Source organism: Aquila chrysaetos, chromosome 13, assembly GCF_900496995.4.
Source record: "Aquila chrysaetos chrysaetos chromosome 13, bAquChr1.4, whole genome shotgun sequence".
In the NCBI taxonomy this organism is placed as follows: Eukaryota; Metazoa; Chordata; class Aves; order Accipitriformes; family Accipitridae; genus Aquila; species Aquila chrysaetos.
In genome coordinates this window covers 26,279,993-26,305,147 of record NC_044016.1, presented here as the reverse complement: position 1 = coordinate 26,305,147, position 25,155 = coordinate 26,279,993, and the positions used below count along the sequence as shown (strand labels likewise).

Here is a 25,155-nt window from a genome sequence, read left to right as displayed (position 1 = left end):
GACATGGGCATGGATCACCTGAATGTTTCTATAACTGCCAAAATCATTTAGTTACTGCTTTTATGCCCATGTCATGATGGATGTTTTCTGGGTGTCCAAAACATCAAGACACACAAATCCTTTCCTGTTTTGCAGCTGGATGAAATGCCTCTCTCAAGCCTCACCATCTTGCAACTTCAGGGGATCTGCTGACACCAACAGAAATATGCTGCACTGGCTATGGAAATTCATATTTGAGGCTGCAAATCTTTATTTGGCAGAAGATGGGGAGGTTATGATTGCAATTGAGATTGTAGTTGAGATAAGCCAACTCATCAACTTCTTAACTGTTGTCAGGTTGCCATGGAAGTGAGTGGCACTTCCTGGTGACACTGTCAGCAAAGGCAATTGATTAATGATGATCCATCCCTGATTTTCAGATATATGAATTGGATGTACTAGGATGAGGTTAGGTTTGTATGTGTACTCTGCTCTGAAGGGAGAGCTTTTTAAATCTGTCTGCTTAGCAGTTCCTAACATGTTAGATGATGAAACTGGTTTTAGGATAATTTGAGGGGATAGGGGAGAGTCTTGTGCTAGTTCACTGCAAACATAAATAGCTGAGTTAGAAAAAAATATGGAAAATTTGAGGAATTATTGCTTAGTGAATTCAAGTGTATTGGATGCCCCAAGTGGACATACATAGGTTAGCAGAACACTGAAGAACAAATATCTGTTTGCCTGCATGCTGGAAATGTAGGGAGGTATCCTGGCAGCCAGCCTAAATTCCTGCTTTTTAACAGTAGTACGAGATGATTTAAATCCAGGATTTCAGCCTCTGAGAGTGCTGCTCATTCAGTGTAGTGAATCGGTAAATTAGAAGGGCTCAGTGTGTGACTAACATGATAGGGGCACTTTCAGCAATTTTACTGGTTCCTCATGAAATAGAGTGACTAGTTTAGCATTCCTGTTCTTGAAGCATTACAACTGATTGGCCTAAAAATATGTAAAATAAGGATAAACTCTTAGATTACCCTCTTAGCCGTAGTAGAATGGGTAACAATTCCCTATAAAAGGAACAGAGGTGGCTTGAGAGTTGATCTAAAAAATGTTGCTATATCACGTCTCCTCCCCTCCCAAATACAAATCACAGTTCTTCAACTTTGCCTTTAATAACTGAAATGTTTAATACCTGAAATAAAGCAAGACTAACTGGAAAAAGAACTACAGGATGATCTCAAGTACCTTTCTTGATGTGCCTCACAAAGATGTTCTGTTGTTATTGTGGTGGTAAGGATAGGCATGAGAACTGAAATTGAACATGCGAGAGACTGGTTCTTGCAAACTTTTTGCAGGAGGAAGGAAGCTACGCCTGGATGATTGCTAGCAGTAATTTGGGAGTGTTCTTTTTAGGCATATGTTGCAATTTTGTGACACGCATTAGCTAAACAAAAGTTATTTGTGGTTGAAATGAGGGAAAGAGGAAAGTGAAGTTGTTAGAAATTGCATGAAGTACAATAGATGACATCACACCACGGTAAGTTCATGCAGAAGTAATAGTCAAGAAACTGAAATCAAAGTTTTGAGGAGGTACTTCAATAGGGCTGACCTAGCTTTCTCTGAACTCAATAAAGATCTTTCAGTTAATTTGGGGAGAGCTGGGTCAAGTCTGGTTAAATTCCATATGGTTTTTCCAGACAATGAATGGCTGAGATGAGGCTTCCTAATGGGAAAAAATGTCAAATGGGCCATCAGAAGAATGAAATCCCGGGATATTTAAAACCTTTTAAGAAAGCCAGTGAAAGTGAGTGGTAATGATTCCTATTTTCCAGAGAGATGATAAATAGTCTAGGATCCCAAGGGACTCCTTCCTATGCTGCGTGCTGGCTTTTCTGGAGAAAGGTAACAAAAATACTTAATACGCTAGTGCTGTTATTTTGACAAAGGCAAACAAATGTGGTTTTTTTTTTCTGAAGTAAAATATAAATATTTTACATGTATCTAAGCTGTCTCTCTTGTACCCTGAGGTAAAACTGAGCAAGGATTATGGTTTACTCTTTCTTTTCCATATGGATGGAAAGCCATAGACATTATTGACATTTCTAGTGATGGGATGAATTTATCCCATTAGTTTTAATGCAGACAAGGTTAGAGCTGAGCCAAAGTACTGTAGATCAGCATGATAGAAGCAATAAACTTGTTCACAGAGCAGCAAAGATGTAGTGAATGGAATGCCTCTCTTACTCCATCTGCAAGCCAGAGGTACTTCTGGATGAGGAGGGGTCAGCTAGCAAGCTTTAGCTGATGACACTTTTGGTTTTTTTCTATCTTCAGATATCTCAGCTTATGACAGAGTCTAGTCGAGAGGGCCTGACTGAAGCAGCATTGAACCACTACAATGCAGATAAACCCTCCTTGTACAGCTTCCCCGCTTCCCAGAGCACATATGTTGCCAGTGAAGTATCCACAGGCACCTCCGTGGCAGCATCATTTTTTGCCAGGTAAGAGAGATTTCTCAGATTTTCCTTCTCTGGAAACATAATTTCTTTCAAAGGAGATGATTCTGTAGTGAAGAAGTGGGGTTGACAGACTACAGCACACATGTTGAAACATGGCTATAGATACAGATCTATCACAAACTTGCAGGAATTACCATGAAAATGTTGTTTAATCCACCTGTATGCATTTGTCTGTAAGATGGGGATGATACTTCTACCCTCTTCTGCAAAACGTCCCTTTAATTCTTGATTTGGGTTAAAATGTGATTGTGCTCCCAAAATAATACCCGATTTAGTGACATTTTTGGAGGGGTGTATCCCTGAATGAGAAGGGCCCATCGAAGTAATTGTCTGAGATAGGCAATTAATTGTAGAGCTAACTGGAGGTGGATACTTCTGTTTGGCGGGCAACCTTCAGGCTTTATTGAATTTACTTCCATCTAGGGAAATTATCAAGATTTCCATTTTCAGACTGAAAAGTTAAGGTTTCTGATTTCAGTTTCTGTCCCTGCCATGCTGTTGAGTTGACCTGAGGGCCTAAATTCAGCCTCAGAACACCCTTTCTGTTGAATATTCAGCCAATGTTTCAGAAGAATCTCAGTGAGATAAAATTTCATTAAAAAAATCTTATGACTGTCTTTATTAATTTTTCAGTAAAAATGTTTTGCTTAATGGGCATAGCAGCTAATAAGTGAAATATCCATTATCAACAATGGAAATATTTTTCTGTGCAGAAATATGCTCTGCAGGACATAATCTGCATATATTTGCAGAATATAATCTTTTTAGCCCAGTTGAATCCTTACGTAACTGAAGAAGTTGAAATAATCCTTGTCTCTTAATGCTTTTCAATAATTACAAGACTGACTTAGGAGGAGTTGTGGAAGTAATGAAATAAGAGAATAAGCTATTTTTACAGCACTTCCAATCCAGTCTAGTGAGAGATCTGAATTTCAAAACATGGAGTGAACTTTTGAGTGAACACCTCAGGCATATTCAGATTCATTTCCTACCCTTTAGAGAGCCAACTATTAGTAATTCCACATGATTCTATTTTATTTTAAAGGTAAATGGAAAACTTATGAAGTTGTTGGGCTCTGTAAATCTGGAAAGAAGATTTTCCTCTCCTATTTTTCCTCACAAACATGAGGACTGCGTATGTTCAGTCAGTGTCACACAAGTGAGTCATTAAGAGGATTAAGAATAGCATTTTAGGAGATCCAGTGAATATTGTTTGGGGCAGCTCTGCCATTTTTTCTCTACAGATGTGATGCTGCAATAGCAAGTGTGAATGATGACAGTGGTCTCAATTTGCTGCCCTTTTCTCTTTAACTGCAAGTTTAAATTAAAGTTGCTGAATGTACTCATATGGTAATATCTAACCAGAGTGCAGATTGGGATTAGCACATATTTTAGCATGAATTGATTTATGAAGATGGTTTAACTCATTTGTTCTTCATTGTTTCACTGTTTTATGCTGAGAGAATTCATTTGCTCTTAATATACTCCGCTGAAATGTAGGAAACTAATTAAATTTACTCAAAATCCCTAGTGTGTATCACAGCATTTTAAGTAGAACTCTGTTAAGTTTCTAGCTGATGGTGTGAATTCTTGGGTGTGCTTGGCCCAGCAGAGATCTCATGTTTAGACTGTTTATTTTTAAACTGTACTTAGCAAAACAAAAATGCCTGGTTCAGTTTGGGGTATTGCATAATTACATTAATATCACTTATATAAGTCAGTTTTGTTCTGGACTTCAAGTTATATCATCTGCTGACAGTTCAAGCAGCCAATCCAAGCCAGTCGTTCACTGCTTGACCTTTTGACAAGAAAATGCACAACTTGTTTTCAAAATATGGATCTCATTAATTTTTGTTTTACAACTTATGTGTCTATTTGCATTTTTGTAAAGTGGTGGTAAGAAGTGTAAAAACCCACATGTATGTGTATTATGAAATACAAAGTAGAAGGTAGTGGTTGTCAAACTCATTAATGTGGTGCACTGTTTACAATATGAAACAGTCATTTGTACCAGGCATATGAATTCTAAACTTTTGCTTTTTCTGATTGTAAGTGGCACATGGAGTACTGACTAGCAGCTATGCCTGGTTTTTTTTGAACATGTGTCACATATGATGTTTTCATGGTCAGTAAGTAAGAAATTATTACACAGCCAGGGAAATTTGCTAATGTGAAGCTGAAGTTAGAAGTAGAAGAGTAGAAAATATTCTTTTGAAATTTGAATAATGTCCCACAGTATTCCACTCTAAGTTCCCTAACAAGGAAAGCAAACCTCAGATGAGGTTCAGATATGAAAGTCATCCATCATCAGGAAAAAACCCAATTAACTAAAATGCTGCAGTATGGAGGAAATGTCAAAGCATCCATGGGAACTTTTGGTTGTAATTACTTGAGAAACATCAGGAGTGCGATACTGGGAGCTCATAATTTTTCTGTTCTCAGGCACTACTAGTCTAACAGTGATACTAACTTGACTGGCTTACAGCTGGCATTGAGCCATGGAGAAGTGTCTGAAGGCCACAGTGACTCTCAATCTTTTGAAAAGCCAGGAGACTTATCAGTTGTCTCAATACTTGACTGTTATGTTTCATGATCTATAGCTGACAGATTTCCAAGCCAGCTAAAGGGGCTGCAACCTGTGAATTGTCATTTGTTGGGATATTGCTGCAAGAGAACTTATGTCAGGATTCCCATGGGACAATATGTGAGTGTTTTAAAGGAACAAACATTGAAAACTGTCCAAAGTGCTCTGCTGGTAGGCTTATGAATAATGGATGATACAGGTATGAATAATGAATTTCTAATGGTGATTCTGACACAGAAAATTAATTCAATCGATTGTACTTTTAAAGATAAGCACCAAATTTGCCTTTCTGTTCAGGGTTATCACTCATTTTTGTCTCAGATATCCTCCAATCCATGCTAATTTACTATCATCTTGCTTCTTAGTACACATTTGTGATGAAAATAATTCATTTAGTGAATGTGAAATAATGGTAAGATTCTTTACACAAAAAGAGCATTTTAGTTTTTTTACATGAGTAAACTTTTGGCTCCAGTTTGGATCTTTGTCATAAGATGCACTGCATTTTTGGGCCATCGCGGTCTCAGGTGTACTAACCTCTTGCCTTGTGTCCCCCAAGCACAATGTAGGAGTGTGCCACCTCCAGTTAAGAGAGAAGTATATGCTGGTGCTGATGATGCCAAAGAACTGAGGGAAGGGCCTTCTGTTGCTCATCTCCCTGGTGTCTTTGTAAAGGTCTAGCAGGTCAAGGGGCATTGTACTGAACCTTGTTCCTATCTATGCTGGTTTCTACATGGAGAAAATTTCTGGGACTCTGACTTCAGCTTTGGCCTGGCCACTCCATAAACAAGCCTGCCCTTCTGAATAAAACTTCTCTGTTGTGACTGCGCTGTAGAGTTTCAATAGTCTCTCAAAGGGTGATAGCATGGTGCAGGAACTAGAACTCAAAACTGGATCAGAGCTTTTCAATACAATACCTAAAAGTTTTTGGGATCTTGGTATTGTTCCTTGTTTGCCTTGTCACAGTAAGATTGCTTTCTTGGAAAGGAAAAACTTTTATTGCATCAGGACAAAGGAGAAACTTAAAAGCCCATTTCACTTTGGACCTCATAAAAAGGTAAAAATTTTTGAGAAGGAGATATTTTTAAATGGTAGTCTTGAAAATTGTTTCCTGTTGCTGGTCAGGAAATGTAACAGTGTATCTTGAACAAAAGCCCGCCTTGGTCTGAAATCAGATATAGTCATATTTGGATTAATTGAGCCTAATGGGAATATAGATAATCTTGAAAGTAGCCTGAAAAATCTGTTCTAGGGATCATTTTCCATGTCTTTATGCAGCTTGAACACTAAGCAGGGCCACACAATGCTACTGTTGTAGGTGTAGCAAGGCATGTTTTCCAAATGAAATGCAGAAATGTCTGGATTTTTTAAAAACTTCTTATTTTGAACTTCATGTATAACTGACATGTAGCTACTCAGCATGGGATAAGCTCTAGTTACAATTACCTCCATTCTTGGAAAAACTGCTGGTGACCCTTTCCACACTCATTCTCCATCCCAGTGTGGTTTGGCAGCTGGGGGAGGAGGAGGTGAGGCAATGCCTTACTGGCAAGGGGTATTGTGAATGTTGTGTTCAAAATGCTGCTGAACGCTCCACAGATTTCCCTTCCACTCCTGAGAATCTTTTCTGAATATTTTTAAAAATTCTGGTACATATTGCATGAACTACAAAGCTTTTAAGAGGACAGTATTTGTGGGTCCCTCTTGTTAAAGCCACTGTGCTGTTTTGATGACTTAGCACTCCAGAGACCCCAGAATCTCGTGCCTCACTGTTTTTTTGCACGTACGTGATAAACTGTCGGCTTATCACGCAACTTTTGATGATTGCTGGTTTTCCTTATAGGTGCAATATTATTTGACTTTTGTTGAAACTTAAAGTAATGAGCTATTGTGCACAATCTTTCTGCTTATGGGGAAAATTTTTAAAGCCCAAAGGCTTAAAATCCAGGAACACCAGGGCTTTTCCTTAAAGACTGTGTATTGGTTTAAATTAATCATACCATTTTAAGGTCCTGGCTTGAATTTTTCGGAGGTCTGGGGGAAGTTCACAAAAACAAACTTTTCCTGGCATTGCAACAGAGGGTTTGTCAGAACACATGCAGCAAAAGCAGGTAAGAAACAGAGGCAGCAGCTAGTAGAGAAGGAAATGGGTTGGAATGGGTGTCCCTGTACCACAGAGCCCAGCTTTGGCTTGGGAAGCTCCATGGGAGAAGCATTTGATTTGTGTCAGTAGTCTGGCTGTAAGTGGTGTAGCTGAAGTGTTACACTAGCAGATGTGGAGCCAGGTCTGGAATCTCCCAGAGGGCAAAAGCTGCTTGTCCTGTGCCCTGTGCCTTTCTGAAGAAAGTTCCATTGAAGTTTTAAATGTTTTTAAATGGTCTGAACTGCAGATGCCTCAGATGACAGTGCTTTTTCATGAACTGCTCTTTCAAGCCATGCAGTGGTTCCCTGGTTTAGGCACTGCTTGAGAAGTCCTTGATGTCAAATATTGGTGACCTCAACATCCCTAAGAGAAAATTATTTTCTGAGACTTAGGTGAAAACATATTTTGGTTTCTTGCTGTCTAAACTATGCAGAACCTAACAGGATTTTCTTTCATTAGCTGAACAAACAATGGTTAAATTGCAGTCAGTCTCGGACATTTTGAAGAACTATATATTAACAACCCTGATCAGAATTTCTACTCTTTTCCCTCATCCTTATCATATACTGCATAAGAAATATGTAAAAAGGGGAATGTTGAGATAAAAGATCCATAGACTGTCTTTCAGTAGGAATGCTGGCAGCAAGTTTTAAAACATCTGTAAATAATTTTCACAAATATTTCTACCTTCAAAGCCTGTCTTGGGGCTGACTAGTAGGGGAAATTTCAATCACAATGATCTCAGTCAACCTGAAAGACCATGAAACAAATATTTAAAATTGGCACCTAGGTTTGAGTGCACAACTTCAGGGGCTGTTTTTTCATATTTGCTCAACATTCATCAGAAATGTAGGAGATCTATGTTCATAATCACTGCTTTTCTGTACTCCCCATTACTGTGAGAGCCCCAACTAACAGGCCATCTCTGCTTCCCATTGTTGGTGTTATTTCATGTGTATAAAGTAAATGCCAACCAAAAGGGAATCTTGACTCTCCTGCAGCCAAAGGCGGCTGGCAGTTGGGGCATAAAGAATGCTCTTTTTCTATGGTTCAATGTAAACAAAATAAAAATGTCCTAGCAGGAAAGACTGTGTGAGCTACATGCAAGAATAGCCAGTGCCTAGTAGTGGAGGCAATGATCTGATACAGAATAAAAAAATTAGGACTTAAGTGCCACATCTGGATGAGGGAAAGCAAAGGTATTTGAATGATTTCTAATTTTGCATAGTAGTTCTATCTTGGGTGCCAAACAATTTCCAGTGATTTTTTTTTTTTCCCCAAAGCTGACACATTCCCCATGGCAGTTTTGTTTTAATCTGTTCATATCTTTTGATTACAAAAAAGTTCAGCAACAAGATTCTAGATGAGGTCCATTTTTAATAGGAAGTCTGTAGGGTACATGTCCGAAACCATGGTGTTTGAATCTTTAGATACTTGCACGCTGCTGCTATTTAAACAAAAACTTAAGAAAATGTATTCACATTTAGACCTGGGTTGGAAATCTAGTTGTGATATGTTTAATTTGGCATTGGGCTGTAAACAGAAATAATTTGAACCTTCATGCCAATTAGATCCACTGTATGTTGGCTGCAGATCAGTAGCTTTTATTCATAGCTCAAAATACAGATAATGGACCCTGATTTTTAAACAGGATTTTGGGAGCGTTCCATGGAGCTACAAAAAGAAGTAAGCTAAAATTACCCTTAGATTATCATAGAATACTATACTTGCAGGGGTGTGCCATCTGCTTAGCCTCAAAGTACGTAACTGATAAAAAGGATGTAAATCCTCCTCATGTTCCCAGTGTCAAAGTAATCCACTTCAGATGTACAGGGACGTTTACCTTAAGTTAACAAATATAGTTTTCTGGACTAAACGTGTTTTAAAATTAATTATTTAGAACAAAGTAAAGTAAAAGATTACTATCCAGGAACAATTTATTGCCCATTGAACAGAGAAATTAAGATTCCAATCCACAAAAGGTATGTTACTTTGATGATATGTCCGTATTGAAATATGCTACACCTGCTTCTGTGCACTGCACAAAGTGAGTGTTTTCTGATCTGCACTTGCCCCACATATGGTATGTTTAGTATTAATGGTAATGGCAATCACTGAATAATGTTGTTATTGAAATGGTCATCAAGATTTCAAGTTTCTTGTGTAACTAGCCTTTCAGAGTCTTGAGAAATCTCGATAAATTTCTAAGTAAAGCTCCCCTTTCTTCCCTTTTTCTTTGGGAAGTTTTGAGATACTATGTTGTTTCTCTGTGATGCAGTCCCCCATTCCATCTTATGAATATCTGGTACTGTAAAGCAAAGAACACACACCATGAAATTTTCTGTGCTTAAGAGATTATTTTAAAATAGATGTCTCCTTATTTTAAAATACTTGTCTCCTAAGTATAATTCATTATATTAATTGTTTCTAATATATATTGCCTGAAAAGCAGAATCTTAGAGTTTTTCGAATTCCTGTAATGATCTGTGGTGTTTATTTACAACTTTTTGTTTCTGTAAATGTGTGAGTGCTTTGCATAATTTGCATTTTTACTTTTTTATGTACACAAGTTTGTGAACTTGCATCTAGAATTAATTTTCCCTATTAATTTTTAAATGATCAGTTATGTTCAATTTTTAAATTAAAAAAATTCATCTGGGAATACAGTACATTTATATGTGCTTTTCCCTCCTTTTTTTCTGTCTGCTTATTTTCTCAGTTACAACTCCCTGAAAATTTATGGTAACCAGGGACTCCATTAGCTAGTAAGCAAAAGCTGTCCATCTCTCTCTAATCCTAGAGTCAATAACTGATTATATTACAATGAAAAGAGCCAGTAATGCAAACACCTACTTAATCTACTTCATGCAATGTACATGCTTTGTAGAAGCTCTGTTATGTAGTCTCTGTGGAGGCAGAAGAAGGTAACCAAGACACTTCCTGTCTTCAGTAGTTAGCAATGGCCTTTGTCTGATGTTTCTGAGATGTTGCCTTAGCTTAAAGTTTGCTTTCTCTATTTGTACCTCACTGATTGCTGCTATTACAGATGAGAAGTTTTAGACCTGTAAATGACTATACTGGCCCCATTCTTGCTGCAACTCTCATGTCTTGGATGTTGTGTACTGATAAATGCTTTGCATTCCTGGGAAGAATATTGGATGCTGATGATATGGCACTGAGGCACTGATTATTTTTGTGGTTTGCTAAGGAAGGAGGCAATTTTTCATGGATTTGTATTCCTAATTGTCCTAGGTGATTTTAAGCATTCAGTACAAAAGTACCTAGGTGTATGGAAGCTGAACTCCTGCTGCTGTCCATACACTATGCTAAAACAGAGGTAACTTCTACTTCTCGCCATGCTTGTGATTTCCTGCTGATTTCAATAGGTCACAAAAGGGGAGGCTAACTAAGGATAGGTTTGGCCTTCTAATTTCTAAGAGGCAGTTTTTGGGGTGCCAGAGTCCTTGTTACATAAACACCTGTTCCCTGCTGATTTAGGAAAACTTAAAAGGAACTCAGGCTATTTCCTTCCCTTGGTGCTGCCTTTCCCTACACCTGACATGTACATTGAGAAAAATTGCTAGCAGCATATACAGTAATCCCTCAGCACCTGTTACCAAAGTCTCTTGGTGTTTAATCTTGCCTTTTAGTCTTAGGGCAGTGGAAATAAAAATGGTCAGCATTAATCTTCTGACTTCTAGTATAGTTGTGACTGCCAACTATAGTATAGGCAACCTCGTGTTGATTTACTGTTTTGCATATTTCTTGCTTCCCTTAAACCTTGACATAAGAGTTTTGATTTATAGTGTCTCTATCTTGGCTTGTGGAGAGAGAAAGATGAATTGATGTAGTTGCACTGTCTATAGCAGAAAATTATATGCACCATCAGTTGTTTTTTCCCTCTGTTTTTAACACCATCAAACTAACCTTCACTCAAAGAGATCATAAATCCATAGTAAGAAGACTTTTTCCTAAACACCTGGAAGTTCAGAGTGGCAAACTTTGTATTCTGATTACTGCTTTCCTGTTACAAGAAGTACTGTTACAGTGCTGCCCCAGCAGCCTTGAAATTCCAGCTGTGATTTACCCTGTCTGTAGAGTTCTCCCCCACCTGCTCAAAGAGTCAGTGTTTTCTTAACCTTGAGAGCAATCTATTCAGCTGCTGAATGGTTTTTCCTTATAATTACCAGTGAATACAGACCATTTTATTTTCCTTGCTCATAGAATAAAAACTCCAACGAGAAAATGGGTTGAAATGTTGAAGTATTTGTTTATTGCCAAATAATTTAACATTAGGTAGACAACTGCCAGTTGGGCTTGTATATAAGCATCCCTGGGATGTGGTTATAAAATATGATAAGACCACAGTACACCTGTGTACATGACTAGGTGAATTGTGGCAAATAGAGATTTAGAACCTCACTTCTTTGCTCAGCTGTAGATTGAACATGATGCCCATTTTACAACTGCTGTCCATTGGTATATTTCAGTCAAACTATTAGTTTGGTCTTTTCTGAGTAACTCAAGTTCAGGATTACATGCGTGCATTGCATGCAGGATGGGCTCCAGAGCATTCTACCACGCATCTTGATTTGACACTACTAGCTGCCTTTCAGGAGACAGACCTGTTAAAGGATAAAACAAGAAAATAATGTACACATTTAGGAAATAAGTAATTACAGGAACATTGCAGCTAATGATTTCCCTGTGAATGCATTTCTTGAGATTTCATGACTTTGGGCTGTAGCTTTAGAGGTTTTCTTATGATTGGGGAATTCTAGAGGGAATTCAAGTGTATTTTCTGTTGTTTAATAAAGAATTGGCAGCGATTTCTTCAGTCAAAGTGTTGACAGGGTCTGCCTCTTCTATTCAGCTGTCTATTTTCAGGAAATTAATAGACAATTTCTTTAAGATCTCTATTCTTCTGGTTAACATTGGTCAATGGATTCAAATGTCCTTTTAGGGTATAGTCAGAGAGATTCACATAGATTGTATATTAGTCATCCTCATTTCTTTGAATAACCAGGCTAAAAACTACTGCTGACAAATAGTGAGGCAATCTTTGGTTTTATTATCCCAACAGTCATGACAGAAAGGAACCAAGGTAGTTACTCTGTTGTGAGAATTACAGCAGTAATCTCTTTGAATCTAAGAAAGAATCCTGGATAAGTGAAAACTGTGGAAATTTAGGCAAAGACAGAAGAGACAATATTAGCAAAAGTTATTTCCATTTCTTTTTGGAATACCTCTTTGTATGCAAATAAAGGGAGAAATCAGCCAGCCTTTTATTAGAAAGGAAAAAGTACATAGAGAGAAATTGCACAGTATTGTGTCTCTTGTTCAAGCCATCTGTAAGCAAGCTGAGTTACTAACCTGTCCAGGATAGAGCATATCAACACTGTATGAAAGTTCAAATTTGCCTGTTTCTCCTTTTGCTTTTTATTACTGAAAGAGAAACAAATTAATGTGAATCTAAGCTTTTTCACTGCAATAGCTATTCCTTTTCCAGCTCTCCCACCATGTTTGTCCCTTCCTACAGCAGCATCAACCTTTTATTAAGACAGAACTACTTTAATTCAGCTATGTGATGTGGTGGAAATGTCTGACTAGTTGTGCAAGGTGAAAGATGTCTGAGTTATGTCCAAATACGTATTTCTAAAATGTGCAAGATAGCACTGTTCAGAGAGTTCCAAGGGCCCCATGGCCTTTAGTTCAGGGCAGTTAATTAGCCCTGGACTTCCTGTTTGAACCTTGCTTATTCTGATTTATTTTGGTTGTCTCCATAGGACACTACACAGTAGGGTGTGTGCTCCAAAGCTGGCATTTCTGTTGGCCTCAACTTTTACCTGTCACAAGTGAGACACCAACCATCATGAGATAAAGCAAAAGATAATTTCTTGGACCTTTGAGTTGTAAGAGTCTTTAGGTTTCACACACAGAGATTCTTGGTTGTTTTTTGTTTTGTGGTTCCCCAACCCCCGCATGCATGAAGGTCAGAAGTGGACTTGCATAATGAAAGCTGAGAAGAATAATCCTATGATTCCACAGGTTGAAGAGAAACATTTTGTATTGCAGAACTTGTGAAATAATGTTGTGAACTCATAGGAATGAGGAATACATATATCTCTTGAATCAAGCTATGCACGGGAATGGGACTAGAAGGAAGGAAAACAAAATAAAACTCTGAAAAGGAAATATAAGTATTTCACTAAATCATGAAATTCTGGGAGCACCAGTGAGTTATATGCAACTATTTATGGGTTTAGTGGAACAATCCAGGTCTCCAGGAGCAATACTGGACTTGACATTAATCCAGGGCAAACAGGAAAATACCAGTGATGGGATACAATTAAAAAAAAAATAAATATATATATATATATTGCCAATGAGTTTAGGATTATGGAAAACAGGTGTTGGGTCATATTGGCTTGAATGGTTTTTCCTGAAGTGATTACATATTTAGTTAAAGTACAACTGATACAATACAATCTATGTGGATTTCCCTGAGCTATTTGAGTTAACACCCTGTGAATTCTTGATTAATACTTTACAGCAACACGAAACAAATTGGGAATGCATTAAATAGACTAAACTAGATGAAATATGTATTATATTAAATGACTCTGCTCCTGTTGGGATTCTGTGGAGATACAGAATGCCATAGGGCATTAACTGGAAAAATATTGTTAAACCTTTCAGGTGGTGTTGGGAAGGTTGTTAGTAACAGATTACTTAGTCCTCTGGACCAACAATAGGTGTTACATCAATGCCAAATGTAATATCATAAATCCAACAGTAAAGAATGTAGACCATGCTTACAGAATAGGAACCTATGTACTGAGAAGCGCTTACTGGAAAGGATCTCTGTGTCATGGTTAACTAGTTGCATATGAGCACACAGTGGGACACTGTGGTCAGGCGGGCTAATGCAACTCTTGAATATCTGTAAGAATAAGAACATAAGAAGAGAGACTGGGAAGTTACTTTAACTCTGCATTAGGATTAGGTATGGCCACTTGTCTAGTTCTGATGTCCACAGTCAAGAAAGATGTTGAAAAAATGTAGAAGCCTCAGAGAAGAGACACTAAGATAATTAGAAGTTTGGAAAACATGCCTTCCAACAGCTTGACTTTAGTTTATCAAACAGATTTAGAAAGAAATGTGTTGACAGTGGGCAGGGAACCTCTGCAGGGAACAGAAACGTGATACTAGAGGATTCCAGTCTAGCAGACAAAAGCATGTCAAGATGTAATGGCAGGAAGTTGAATCTAGACAAACTCAGAATCATAATGAAGTGTGCATGTTTAGGAAGCATGTTTAGGAAAGGGCAATGACCTGCTGAAATGAACAAGAGTAGCAGAGAGTTCTCTTTTGGTGTCTGCTTTTTAAATTAAAATTGATATTTGAACGAAAAAGGCTGTAGTTAACCACAGTTTGGGGGGCTTTAAGAGATTTAATGTAGGGATGATCCATTGCTTTTGCTGGAAGTTTCATTAGAGAGTCATCATAGTCTCACTTAATCTGGGAAGACATACTTGTGTGTGAAGGTGCAGCAACAAGGAATAGTATTTCTGCTCCTTTTTCAGACAGCAACACTGTAACAAAGCTGCCATGAAGAAAAGAGTAAATTATTAATTTTCTTCATTTAGCTAGGAGTGATTAACAAGTCAGTCTTTTAATTGATGTGGTTTTTTGTAGATGAACTTCAAAGGTTTGGGTTTTTTTGTTTTCTTTTGTTTTTTAAACTGCCAGTATCTGGAATTTTCATTTTTGCCTTTTTATGCAACAAGATGTGGGAATCTTTGGTTTTTTCATAGCTTCTCTGGGCACACATATGCTTTAGTGGTGTATTGTTTCCCTGTTCTTTTGAGATTCCATCAGTTTCTTGTCTGTTTCAGAAAGTCCATCAGTATATATCATTAAAAAAAAAAAGCCTTCCTGAAGTTATAAATGCTTTACTTCTTCCTTTGCCTCTTCAGTTGAGGACATCAGTCAGCAAGGGTGACGGGCGTTCATTGCTGACACAAGTAGATCAGTAAAAATCATACGAGTGGGAAAGAGCATCCTAATAGTTTGACATATAAATTAAGAGGTGAATTTAGCAGCTGAAGCTGAAATAAAAACCATATTGTATCTGAAGGCAAAGGCTTTGGGAAAAATGTCTGTGCTTTAAAATTACTGAATTGATGAAACCAATGCAAAAAAACCCCACCCCAAAACCAAAAAATCCAAACCCAACCAAAAAAAAATCCCAGCTGTTCTACTTGATGGCTCATAAAATCTGAATAAAGTCCTTCAAGGGCTCTTTTTATAGGGAGAGACTATTTTTTTGTATGAGTAGTTATGGTAGCATCTGGTTCCCATCTTTGGGAATTCAGAGAATCCACAGGCACCGACATGCTGTCTGCTGCAGAGAAGCTCTACAACACAGATAAATGCTTCAGACAAGTGTGCAGTATGTAATGTAATTGTCTGCATGCTGGAAAGATGTCGGGGTTTGCTGGGAGGAGGCAAAATCTGAATCAGTAAAGTTTGATTAATATAAGCAATAGGAGCAGCCCTTGCATAAAATTTCCTTTGTTCACCTGTGAAGAGTGGACTGATAAGCTAGCAACACCTGAGTCAATAGGATTAATTGGGCAGAGAAGGTAAGTAAGGCATACCCAAGGCAAAAGGAGTCAGTGGGTTTTCACAGGGGCTATATCCTTCACAGAGGGTCCAAACAATGGGATCAATAAACTAATTGTCAACAAATTTGAGCAGGAAATATCAAGGGCCTTTTATGAATAATCACATTGGATTTAGTAACTGTTGAATGACAAAGGAAAGGAGAATTTGTCCGAGTTATTTCTCGCTCATCACATTTGTCATTCTAATGCCTTACCCTTTCTATAAACAGGATTTGTATGTAAGAATTAGTCACGTTGTTATCTTATGTGAAATTATATTACATAATGGTAAGAGTTTGTTACACATTATTGACATCTGGTATCACAGGAAGCAAAATCTTCAGGATGCCTTGAACGTGGGCACAGACACAGCGCTGATTTTTTTGCTTATACTGTGCTCAGCACATTGTTTTTGCTTAGCGAGTAGTATGATAGAGCAAATAGAGAGGACATATAAAAATTTTGCTTCCCTTAAGGCTGGAGATGGACTCAACCTCAATTTGAGTCAAAACCAAAATGCATTTAAGTACAACTCTGTGCTGGAATGAAGCTTACCTTCCTGCCAGGACACCTGCTTATGCACATATATATATACAGAAGAGGTGATAGCAGATATCCTTTGTGCCTCAGGGAACCACCATTGTACTGTGTGAATATCCCTGACTTTTGTATAGTAACCTAGAGGTTAGTGCATTTCTCCAGGAAATTGGAGAACTGGGTTCTAGGCCTCCCTCCCTGAACCTGAAAAGAGTAAAAAACGACAGCTCATGCAACCCAAAGGAATGTCTTTAAATGATACGCAAGAGCGGAATAGGTTCTCACTCCAATAATGTCAGCTGAGGATGCTCCACTGTGTAGGGAGGAGTGTGAGATCCACAGGGCCACTGGCAGCAAAGTGAGAGGGAGTAAGCCCTTCCCTAGACCCGGAGAGCAGGGCTGGGCAGGTGCTGTAGCTGCCATTCACTTCCTCCAGCAGCCATGCCTAAAATAAGAGAGGTGCCAGCCATTATGTGTGACTTTGTGACTATACCCAGAAAGAAATTTGGGGCTGTGACTCCCTTTTCCACGCAGGTGCGTAGTTCTGTGCTGCAAAAGTGCTGTGGTCTAGGAGAGAGACGTTGTTTCAGAAATGTCTGTCTTCAGTACTTCCTATGGGTCAGCTTATATGTTTGCAGCATGCCAAGCTGGGGTGATGTTCAACCAAATGCCTCAATCTTCCTATACTCAGGTTAGGTACCTAATTTCTATACACAGAGGTTTTGACTTTCCCATTAATAGAGTTGCTAAGAAATTGCCATGCCTAAGGATGGCATGGATCTAGGCTGAAGTTTACACCTGAACCTGAAAAGGATGTTCAGACTGAAAGTTTCAGGTTTTATTTGCATTAAAAATAACAAGTACATTGTGAATACAAGAATCATATATTCCTAGAATAAAAAATTCAAAATTGCTGAAGAGACCAGGTTTCCAAGAGCACTGAGATGGGAATGTTTCAGGAGCCTAGGTCCCATTTTCAAAAATTATTGAAGTGCTTACGAGCTTAAGTAACAGTGACTACCACTGGAATCTGGATTCCTGCACATCTAGGTAACTTCTGAAATTGTACCTGTGAAGTGATTACAGCTTTTTCAGTACTTCCAGGAGGCAGATTTTATAGCTGTGTTCTGATTCAGATTTATCTCTGGTTCTGTCATAAAGCACTGTTCTTGAATTTTGAAAATAATGTTTATAATTAATTCCTAACAAATAACTACACTTAAACCCCAAACACATTATACAATATGTTAGCTCCAAGGGACAATATCCTAAATGAAAACAGATCCTTTTCTTTTTCTTCATGCCAGCTCTTTGTTTAGCAGTATGGCAATTGCACACACATATCCCAGATGTTCATGGAAACAAAATTCCTCTTTAATTTACAGCAGAATCTCATTTTATCCCTTGCTGGCTTTGTATTTGTCAAAGACACAAATGTTTAAAGCCTTATACTCAAATATGCTACAGTGGTATTTTGCATGCCTCTTAAAAGCTAATGTTTGTGAAAATCACAGAATAATTCAGATTGGAAGAAACACCTGGAGGTCATCTAGTCCAACTCTCTGCTCAGAGCAGGTCCAGTTAAATCAGGTTGCTCAGGGCCATGTCTCATGGAGCTTTGAATATCTCTGGATGGAGTTTTTACAGCTTCCAAGTCCCTGTTCCCGTGGTTGGGCATGCTTATGGTGGGGAAAAAAATAAAATCTTTATGTATAATTTGAATTTCCTGTGTTGCAATTGGTGTCTTTTGCCTCTCCTTCTGTCCCTGTGCACCTCCAAGAGTGAGTCTGGCCCTATCTTCTCTAAACCCTCTCATCAGTTGTAGAGAGCACTAAGAGCTCCCCTTCACCTACTCAAGGCTAAGTAAATCCAGTTCTCAGCATCTCCTCATACATTACATGCTCCAGCCCCTGACCATCCTACATGTTCATCTCGGTGGACAAAGAGATCATTGTCTCATTGGAGAGAAGATCATAGAGATATGCCTTCAGTGAGATACTGTTCTAGAAGTATAAACTGCTTATATATGAAATCTGACTATTGTGCAATTCATTTTTGCTGGGACTGGTCTTAGAGATCATGCTCAAAATCTGAACTTTAAGTTTCAGGTTCTAATCTCTGATGCTATATTTTCCATTGCTTCTGCCTGAGAAATACATAGTCAGGAGAGAGTGAACTGATTATGTATTTGGTAAGATGTGTGATTTCAGATTTTAGATGTAGGAATTTCTGTAGCTACTGTTTTCTCTGCTCTTCTTGTAGTGAACATGGGTAATACTGTGGAACACCCATGACGGTTCACTTGTATTTGCTTTGCAAAGTCTTTGGCTGGGAGTCAAACAGCAGTGACAGCCCAAGCCTCTGTTTCACGTACTCAGGAACTATTAAATATTGGTGTTTCATGGAAAAAGCCATCATCGCAGACTGTGCTGATTTGAGCACCAGATGGTTGTGTGCTCAAATCCACAAAAGGATTTTTCCCTGGCGAGCTTTTTCGTGCGGGCTGCTGCTGCGGGCTGAGGGGGATGAAGGCTCAGCCAATGCCAAGGTCTCGTCAGGTGCTGCAGGGCTGGGGGGCTCCCCATGGGGGCTGGCAGGGCAGGGCCGGGCAGCCAGGGCCTGTCCCACCGCCCAGCCAGGGGCCATCAGGGCAACCCCGTGTGCTGGGGAGAGGCTGAGGCCAGGCCGAGGCTAGGCCGGGACGTGGGCCCGTGGGGAGGCCCATGGCAGGACAGGGCTGTAGGGAGCTGAGACTGGCCCTGCTGTGGCATCGCTGGGGGGGGACTGACGTCCCGGGGGCTGACGTGGGGTCCTGGGCTGTGGGTGGGGGGAGCTCCAGGGGGCTGGCCAGGACCTGTAAGGCCTGTGGGTGCCCTCAGGGCCCTGACAGACCAAGAGCTGGGGCTGGGGTTAGGAGAAGGGCAAAGCCTGGACCTGCAGTGGGCGTGAGGCTGGAGAGGGGATGCAAAACAACAACGCAAGCTGCGGAAAGGTTTCTGCCCTGTAAGCTTGTTCATGTGGCCCACGGCGCTGGGAGAGCTAAAGCTTAACCAAGGCCTAGGATTAGGGTTAGAAGGTGAAAGCCCAGAGCTGCATCTGTCATGGGGCTGAAAAGCGGCTGCAAAATCACAGAGCAGTCTGCAAAAAGATTTCTCCCATGGTGATTTGCAGAGAAATTGGCTGAGGACCTGATTAATACAGGGAAGGGGAGGAATTGCTGCATTGCCTGCAAAAATTACCAGACTGTAAGCATCTATCACATTCTCAGAGTACGTCCTAATCCTGTGTCTGTAGCATATGAGAAACAGGCCAATAATTAGACCTGTCTGAACTGTAATTTTTGTTGGACTGCTCAGTTTTTTCATCACTCTCATTTTTACACTGGAACTAGCAGAATTTAAAACTTCTTTGACTCCCACTATGGAGGGTCAGCATAGATGAATACAGGAGTGACATTCATCTCCATGAACCTTACTGCATTGGCAATTAACTAGTACCACTAGTTCTCTTATTGCTTCAGTTACTAGTGAAAGAGGGACTAAGAAGAGTCAGGAAATTCAACCCAGGCACAATTCATTTTGCACGCAAGCCACAGAAAAACAGCAGCAAGTGCTAATTACGGTTTTTAAGTTGAGCATTTCCTCTTTATGTGTCTGTTTGCAAACAGCAAATTCCCTCCACGCCCACGTAGTTGGAGACACAAAGATGATACTGGAGCATGCAAATACATACTTGTCTATAAAATTGACTTCAGACTTTCCTCCTTAGTACAGGTATCAGAATGGGAGATTGTTTAACTTCCTCAGTGAGTCTCTCTTGACTAGCTGGATCTGCCTAGTTTTACCCAACACCTTCTGACCTGGCAAGCACAGGAAAATAAATGCAAAGTGGTACAGTGCTCATAGAGCGTCCCTGTTCACCCTCAAGTCTCTTTTCCCCTACTTTGGGGAGGCTGCTGTCTTCTGGCACTTGTTTTTACATCTTTATGAGCTCACAAGTCTTTAGGCAGTGCCCCACCTTGAGCTGGAATTTTAGTCTGAACAAGAGTGGGGATGTTATTATTTAAAATTTCTCTGTGAAGGGAAAAATTCTTCTTCTCTTTCTTCATTCTGTTGCTTCAAAGTTGATGTTGCAGCACCTGGTAAGTTGTACTTGTGCCCGTGAGACCTGGCTGGCACTGTCTCCTCCCTGTGCCCTGGTTTCTCAGGAAGAAGTAAAGGAGCACAGAGTGCTTCCACCAGGCCCCTGGTCTGGATGCCGGCACAAAGGGCTGAGGCAGCTGGAGAGATGAACTGCTGAGTTAGGAAGAGCTACCTGGCTTGGTGGTCAAGTGAATTGACAGAGGAGCTGTGCTCAGCTGTGTGAGGACTAGAGTCTGGTATCCTGTAATGCATGTATTCTCTGGAAATGTGCAGGGGATGTTCTGATTCTCACTCCCTTCCCACGAGGGAGGATACAGCTCCTGAGAAATTGTAGTCTTCTGGCCATGATATTCCCTGTATTTTACCAAAAAGTCTGATAGAAGAACAAAGCATGGTCAAGTAAAGGAGAGCTTTAAAAATCCTTAGGAGCAAACAGAGGATGTGGTATTTTGTGTTCCCCTATATAAGCTAGGTCTTGAGGATTCAAGGGCAAAAGAGCTCTTTACTGAAAGTGGTGCTGGAGACTACATTGACTTGAAGTTCATAGTGATAAGGCCAACAGCATTTCATTAGAGCCCAATACAGCTGTCTAACAGTTTGATCTTTTCTGATTCATATGATACTCCCATTACATAAGTCTTCCTCCTCTGAAAGGATTTCCCACCTCTGAAGGTTTCCTATGGCCTGTGGGGATTCTTCAACCTTTTGCGGTTCCCTGGTCATCTGTCCCAACTCATCTTACTATTTGCTCCTGCTCTCCTGTTATCGTTCCTTAGCTCCTTCTCCATTGGTATTTGCTTTCATATGTGTCTTAGTTCATTAACTTTAGGACACTGAGAATTTTTGCTGTGTAATCAAGTTAAGAAATTCCTATCCCTCATCTTCCCCAGATGCTTACTCTTGCCCTGGTTTGGCTCTACACATTCCCTTTGATTGTGCTGATGAAACTGTGGGCCAGCCCAGCATGCTACACTATTGAATGACCAACATTAAGAACAGCTGTCCAGCAATGTTAAGGTTGTGGTTTTTTTTTTTTAACCTGAAGAATCATCCAGTGATTTTGTTTACAGCACTGTACTGCAAATGATTGTTTCAGCACAGCTGAAAGGGGAACGAGGTTGGGGGGGGGGGGCTAAAATTAGAATCTTGTAGGAGAGAAGAAGGGGTGTTATCTCTAACTTAATCCTGAGTAATACTGTTGCACCTTCAAAGGCATGAAGATGGAGAGGTACCACATGGCAAAACATACCTTATTTCGTAAAAGCAACACAAACATTTGGGTGGCTCTTTGTATGTCTCAAAACATAAATGCTACTTGTTTAAGTACTGAATTGTAATAAAAAAAAAAAAAATCACTTGGTGGTTAAATTGTGGATGCAGGCTGCACCAGAAAGGATATTAACCAATTGCCAACCTCCAGTTTAAGATTTGGGTTTGTCTAGATCATGAAGTAACTGAGATTTGACTCCCACAATACCTGATAATTTGTATATCTGTACAGAAAGGCTGCCTTGGCTCTGTTTGTTCAAAAGAATTTGTAAACCACCGTAAACAATAAAAGCTTGAGAACAGGTGCTTTCAGTCATATATAAATTCTCATGGGCTTGTTAAAAATTACGGTTTCTAAATATGTGAAAATTATGATTAGCAAACAAGTCTGTAAATGATGGCTGGTGAGAAAGAAGAGTGAGCTAGTAACTTCATATAAACATTCATGGAGTTTATTGAATTAGTCATTATAAATTCTACACAGGTCAAATATTGAGTTTTTTAATTCATCAGTCAAGATAGTGTTATCCTGATTATTGCTAAAAAAGCAGTATTTTAAATGATTCCTGTGATATGCCTAGGTAGCCACAGGAGGTGTTCAGAGTGGCACTGAGTGCTCTGTGGGATCAATTTTCCTATCATTTAGCACCAGAAATTAGTCTTTTCCTTCTTTCTGATTTTTTTTTTTCTTTTCCCCTTCTCCCCAAATTCAGTAGGGTTCTATCCAGCAATAGCAAAGCCTGCAAAAAGGTGGAGATGACCATGTAAATGGCAATGGAGTCCCTCAGGTCAAATTGTGCATGGGCTCAGTATTCTGGTAGAGTTTTTTCTGCAGGGATGTGGCTGGGGAACAGCAATGTTGGTTGTGCCCCTTGAGTCCTCAGGAACATCAGTGCACTTCAGGGATTCTGCAGGCTGGTGGGGACTCAGCCCCCTTGCCTTGGTGAGGGACATTTGCCTGTTCCCCATGTGCTGTGAGGCTTCTCACTCCTGCTTTGCATCTTCCCCCCAGCTCTGTCCACCCAGCAGCCATTTCTGTAAGAAGCTCTCTGCTCTGCCAGGTGGGTTTGAGTTGCTTTGTCAGGACTGAACAGTGAGCTTAAAGGTAGATGATGTTTGGTTTTAACTTGCAGCTTCTACAACATGTTTCTTTGCTGGTTTTCTCAAACTTCTCTAACATTTTGAAAGTACACTGTTGTTCATGGAGATCCAGTTATGCACCCTGCAAAACAGAGCAGCATATTGAAATTAATAAAGATTAATTAATAAAGAATTAAAAGAAGGCAATGTAATTAATGCCAATCAACATGAACTTATGGAAAATAGTTCTTGTCAAAATGACTTGTAATAGCATCAGAAAGAAATATCAAGTAGAGTTGATTAAATATAATTGCATTGATGTGAAATTTGGCAGTTAAGGACTCTTAAGTCTACTGGGTGTGTAAAGAGAGGCAGTGTCTGGGAAAGAAAGAAAGGCTCAGGGTTGATGTAAGGTCTTTACTGTGAGGACAGTTAACCATTGCAGACTGAAGACCGGTGAAAGCTTATTAATGGTGATTTCTATAAATGTGCAATGCAGATCTGTGGCCTGTTATATGACGGCAACTGTGGTGATCATGATGCTCTTTTCTGGGTACATAAATCAGCAGATCTCAAAATGAGAAGGCACTGAATGTAGGCTGGGGGAGGGTGAGAGGGTGGTGGGCGCATCTTGCAGAAGCAGCAAGGAAGTTGTAACTGTGAGTCAGGGTGGGGCCAGGAGAAAGAGCTGAGCTGAGAAGCTGTGCAGTCTGAGGAAGAGTCGAAGAGTGTATGTGCTTTTCAGTGAATAGGAATTTAAGTTAAAATTTATTAAATATTCAGTTTGCAAAAATGTTTTTCTAAATGTCTCTTAATTGCACAAATTCTAAGTTGTAGAATTATGGATTTCACTCTTCCACCTATTGTCATGATGCATAGTGCTTGATGTTTGACCATTTGACTTCTTTTTTTCTTTTTGAGTGATGCTATTTGTGTAGAAAGTTTCTGCTGAACATGAGCAAGGGATGTACTAGTTGCACTAAAAAAAATAGAAAAAATCATATATCTAAATATTTGGTTACTGCCACTTTTTATTTACATTAAATAGTACCTTCTACTACTAATGCACCATTTAAGTCTGTGGAAAGAGTAAGACATGGTATTCAAACTTCATTACTTTGAGAACAGCTACAAGAAGTGCTTTGCCTTAAGGTAAACTTGAGTGAAATTGAGCTTGGGAGAGCTATGGAGATTCCTTTAGGGCACAATTCCTTCCTTTCTACGCCTTTATTCTTGGTCAGATTTAGAAGCTTGTAATTTACTTCTGACTAACTTCCAACATCATGTTTTAATATCCCTTAAGCATTTCAGTTGTACTGACTAACACAAAGGCGATAAGTAGTCATGGAAATAATCCCTTTCTTCTACCTTCCTATCTAGTCCTTGCCTACCTGGTCTGGTGCAAAGGAGTCAGTTCTGATTAATTTTTTATTTTTTTTTTAAAAAGCTTTCCCAACAGAGGAAGTCTTCTGTACCGAATCCTGACTTTGCATCAGTGCAAAGCTAGTTAGGTGACCTGCCAAGAACAAACCCAGCATAATTGGTCTGCACTGACTAGGAGCTATATGAATTGCAGACTGTCTCAGTGTGGCAAGAGGAATCTGAAACACAAACTGTAATGTTTAAAAATGCAAATTTATAGGCTTGCTGCATTGTTTTGCTTAGAGTGATTGCCTTTAGTAAAAGGTTCTGAGGGAGTCAGCCAGGTGCGCTCTCTGCTATGCAGTCCATCTTTTAGCAAGCTCAGCACCTCAGTGCCACACCACTCAGGATGGTGGGGGGATATTTTTTGTTTGTGTTTTTTTCCCCCACTGTGATAGTAAATATGGCTTCTACTCATCTGTAATATGAGCAACCTCATTCAAATGTTCAGAAACAAAAAAATATATTTGCCTTGTCAATGTTTGTCAGTTTTGAACCTAGAAATGGTGCAAAGCCTTTCTTTGTTTCCATTTTTAATAAATCTAACGGACTGAAGCACCTCAGAAGTATCAAGCCTATCTTTAGCAAGGCTCTCATGCTCCTCTCACATTTCCAAATGTTGTCACCCACTTCACCTCCCTCTGGTCCCTGCCTGCATTACCCAGTTGGCAGAGTGCCTTCCACAAGGACCTCAGCAGAAGTGCAAGAGGGTGGTACTGGGCCTGTGTCAGAACATCAGAGCTATCCTCATTTCTTACTGTATGTAGTATGTGGATAGTATGTAGTAGAGGCCAATGTAGTACGTAGTAGA

General features: G+C 39.6%; 1 protein-coding gene across 1 annotated transcript in view; it reads left to right on the top strand.

Annotated features, from left to right (window-relative positions):
* The window catches only part of KIF26B (kinesin family member 26B), a 318,477-nt gene that overhangs the window by 122,595 nt on the left and 170,727 nt on the right, over nucleotides 1-25,155 (top strand). The window contains exon 4 of the mRNA XM_030035803.1: nucleotides 2,314-2,480. Within this exon, the coding sequence (XP_029891663.1) occupies nucleotides 2,314-2,480 (167 nt within the window). The remainder of the gene's footprint in view (nucleotides 1-2,313; nucleotides 2,481-25,155) is intronic.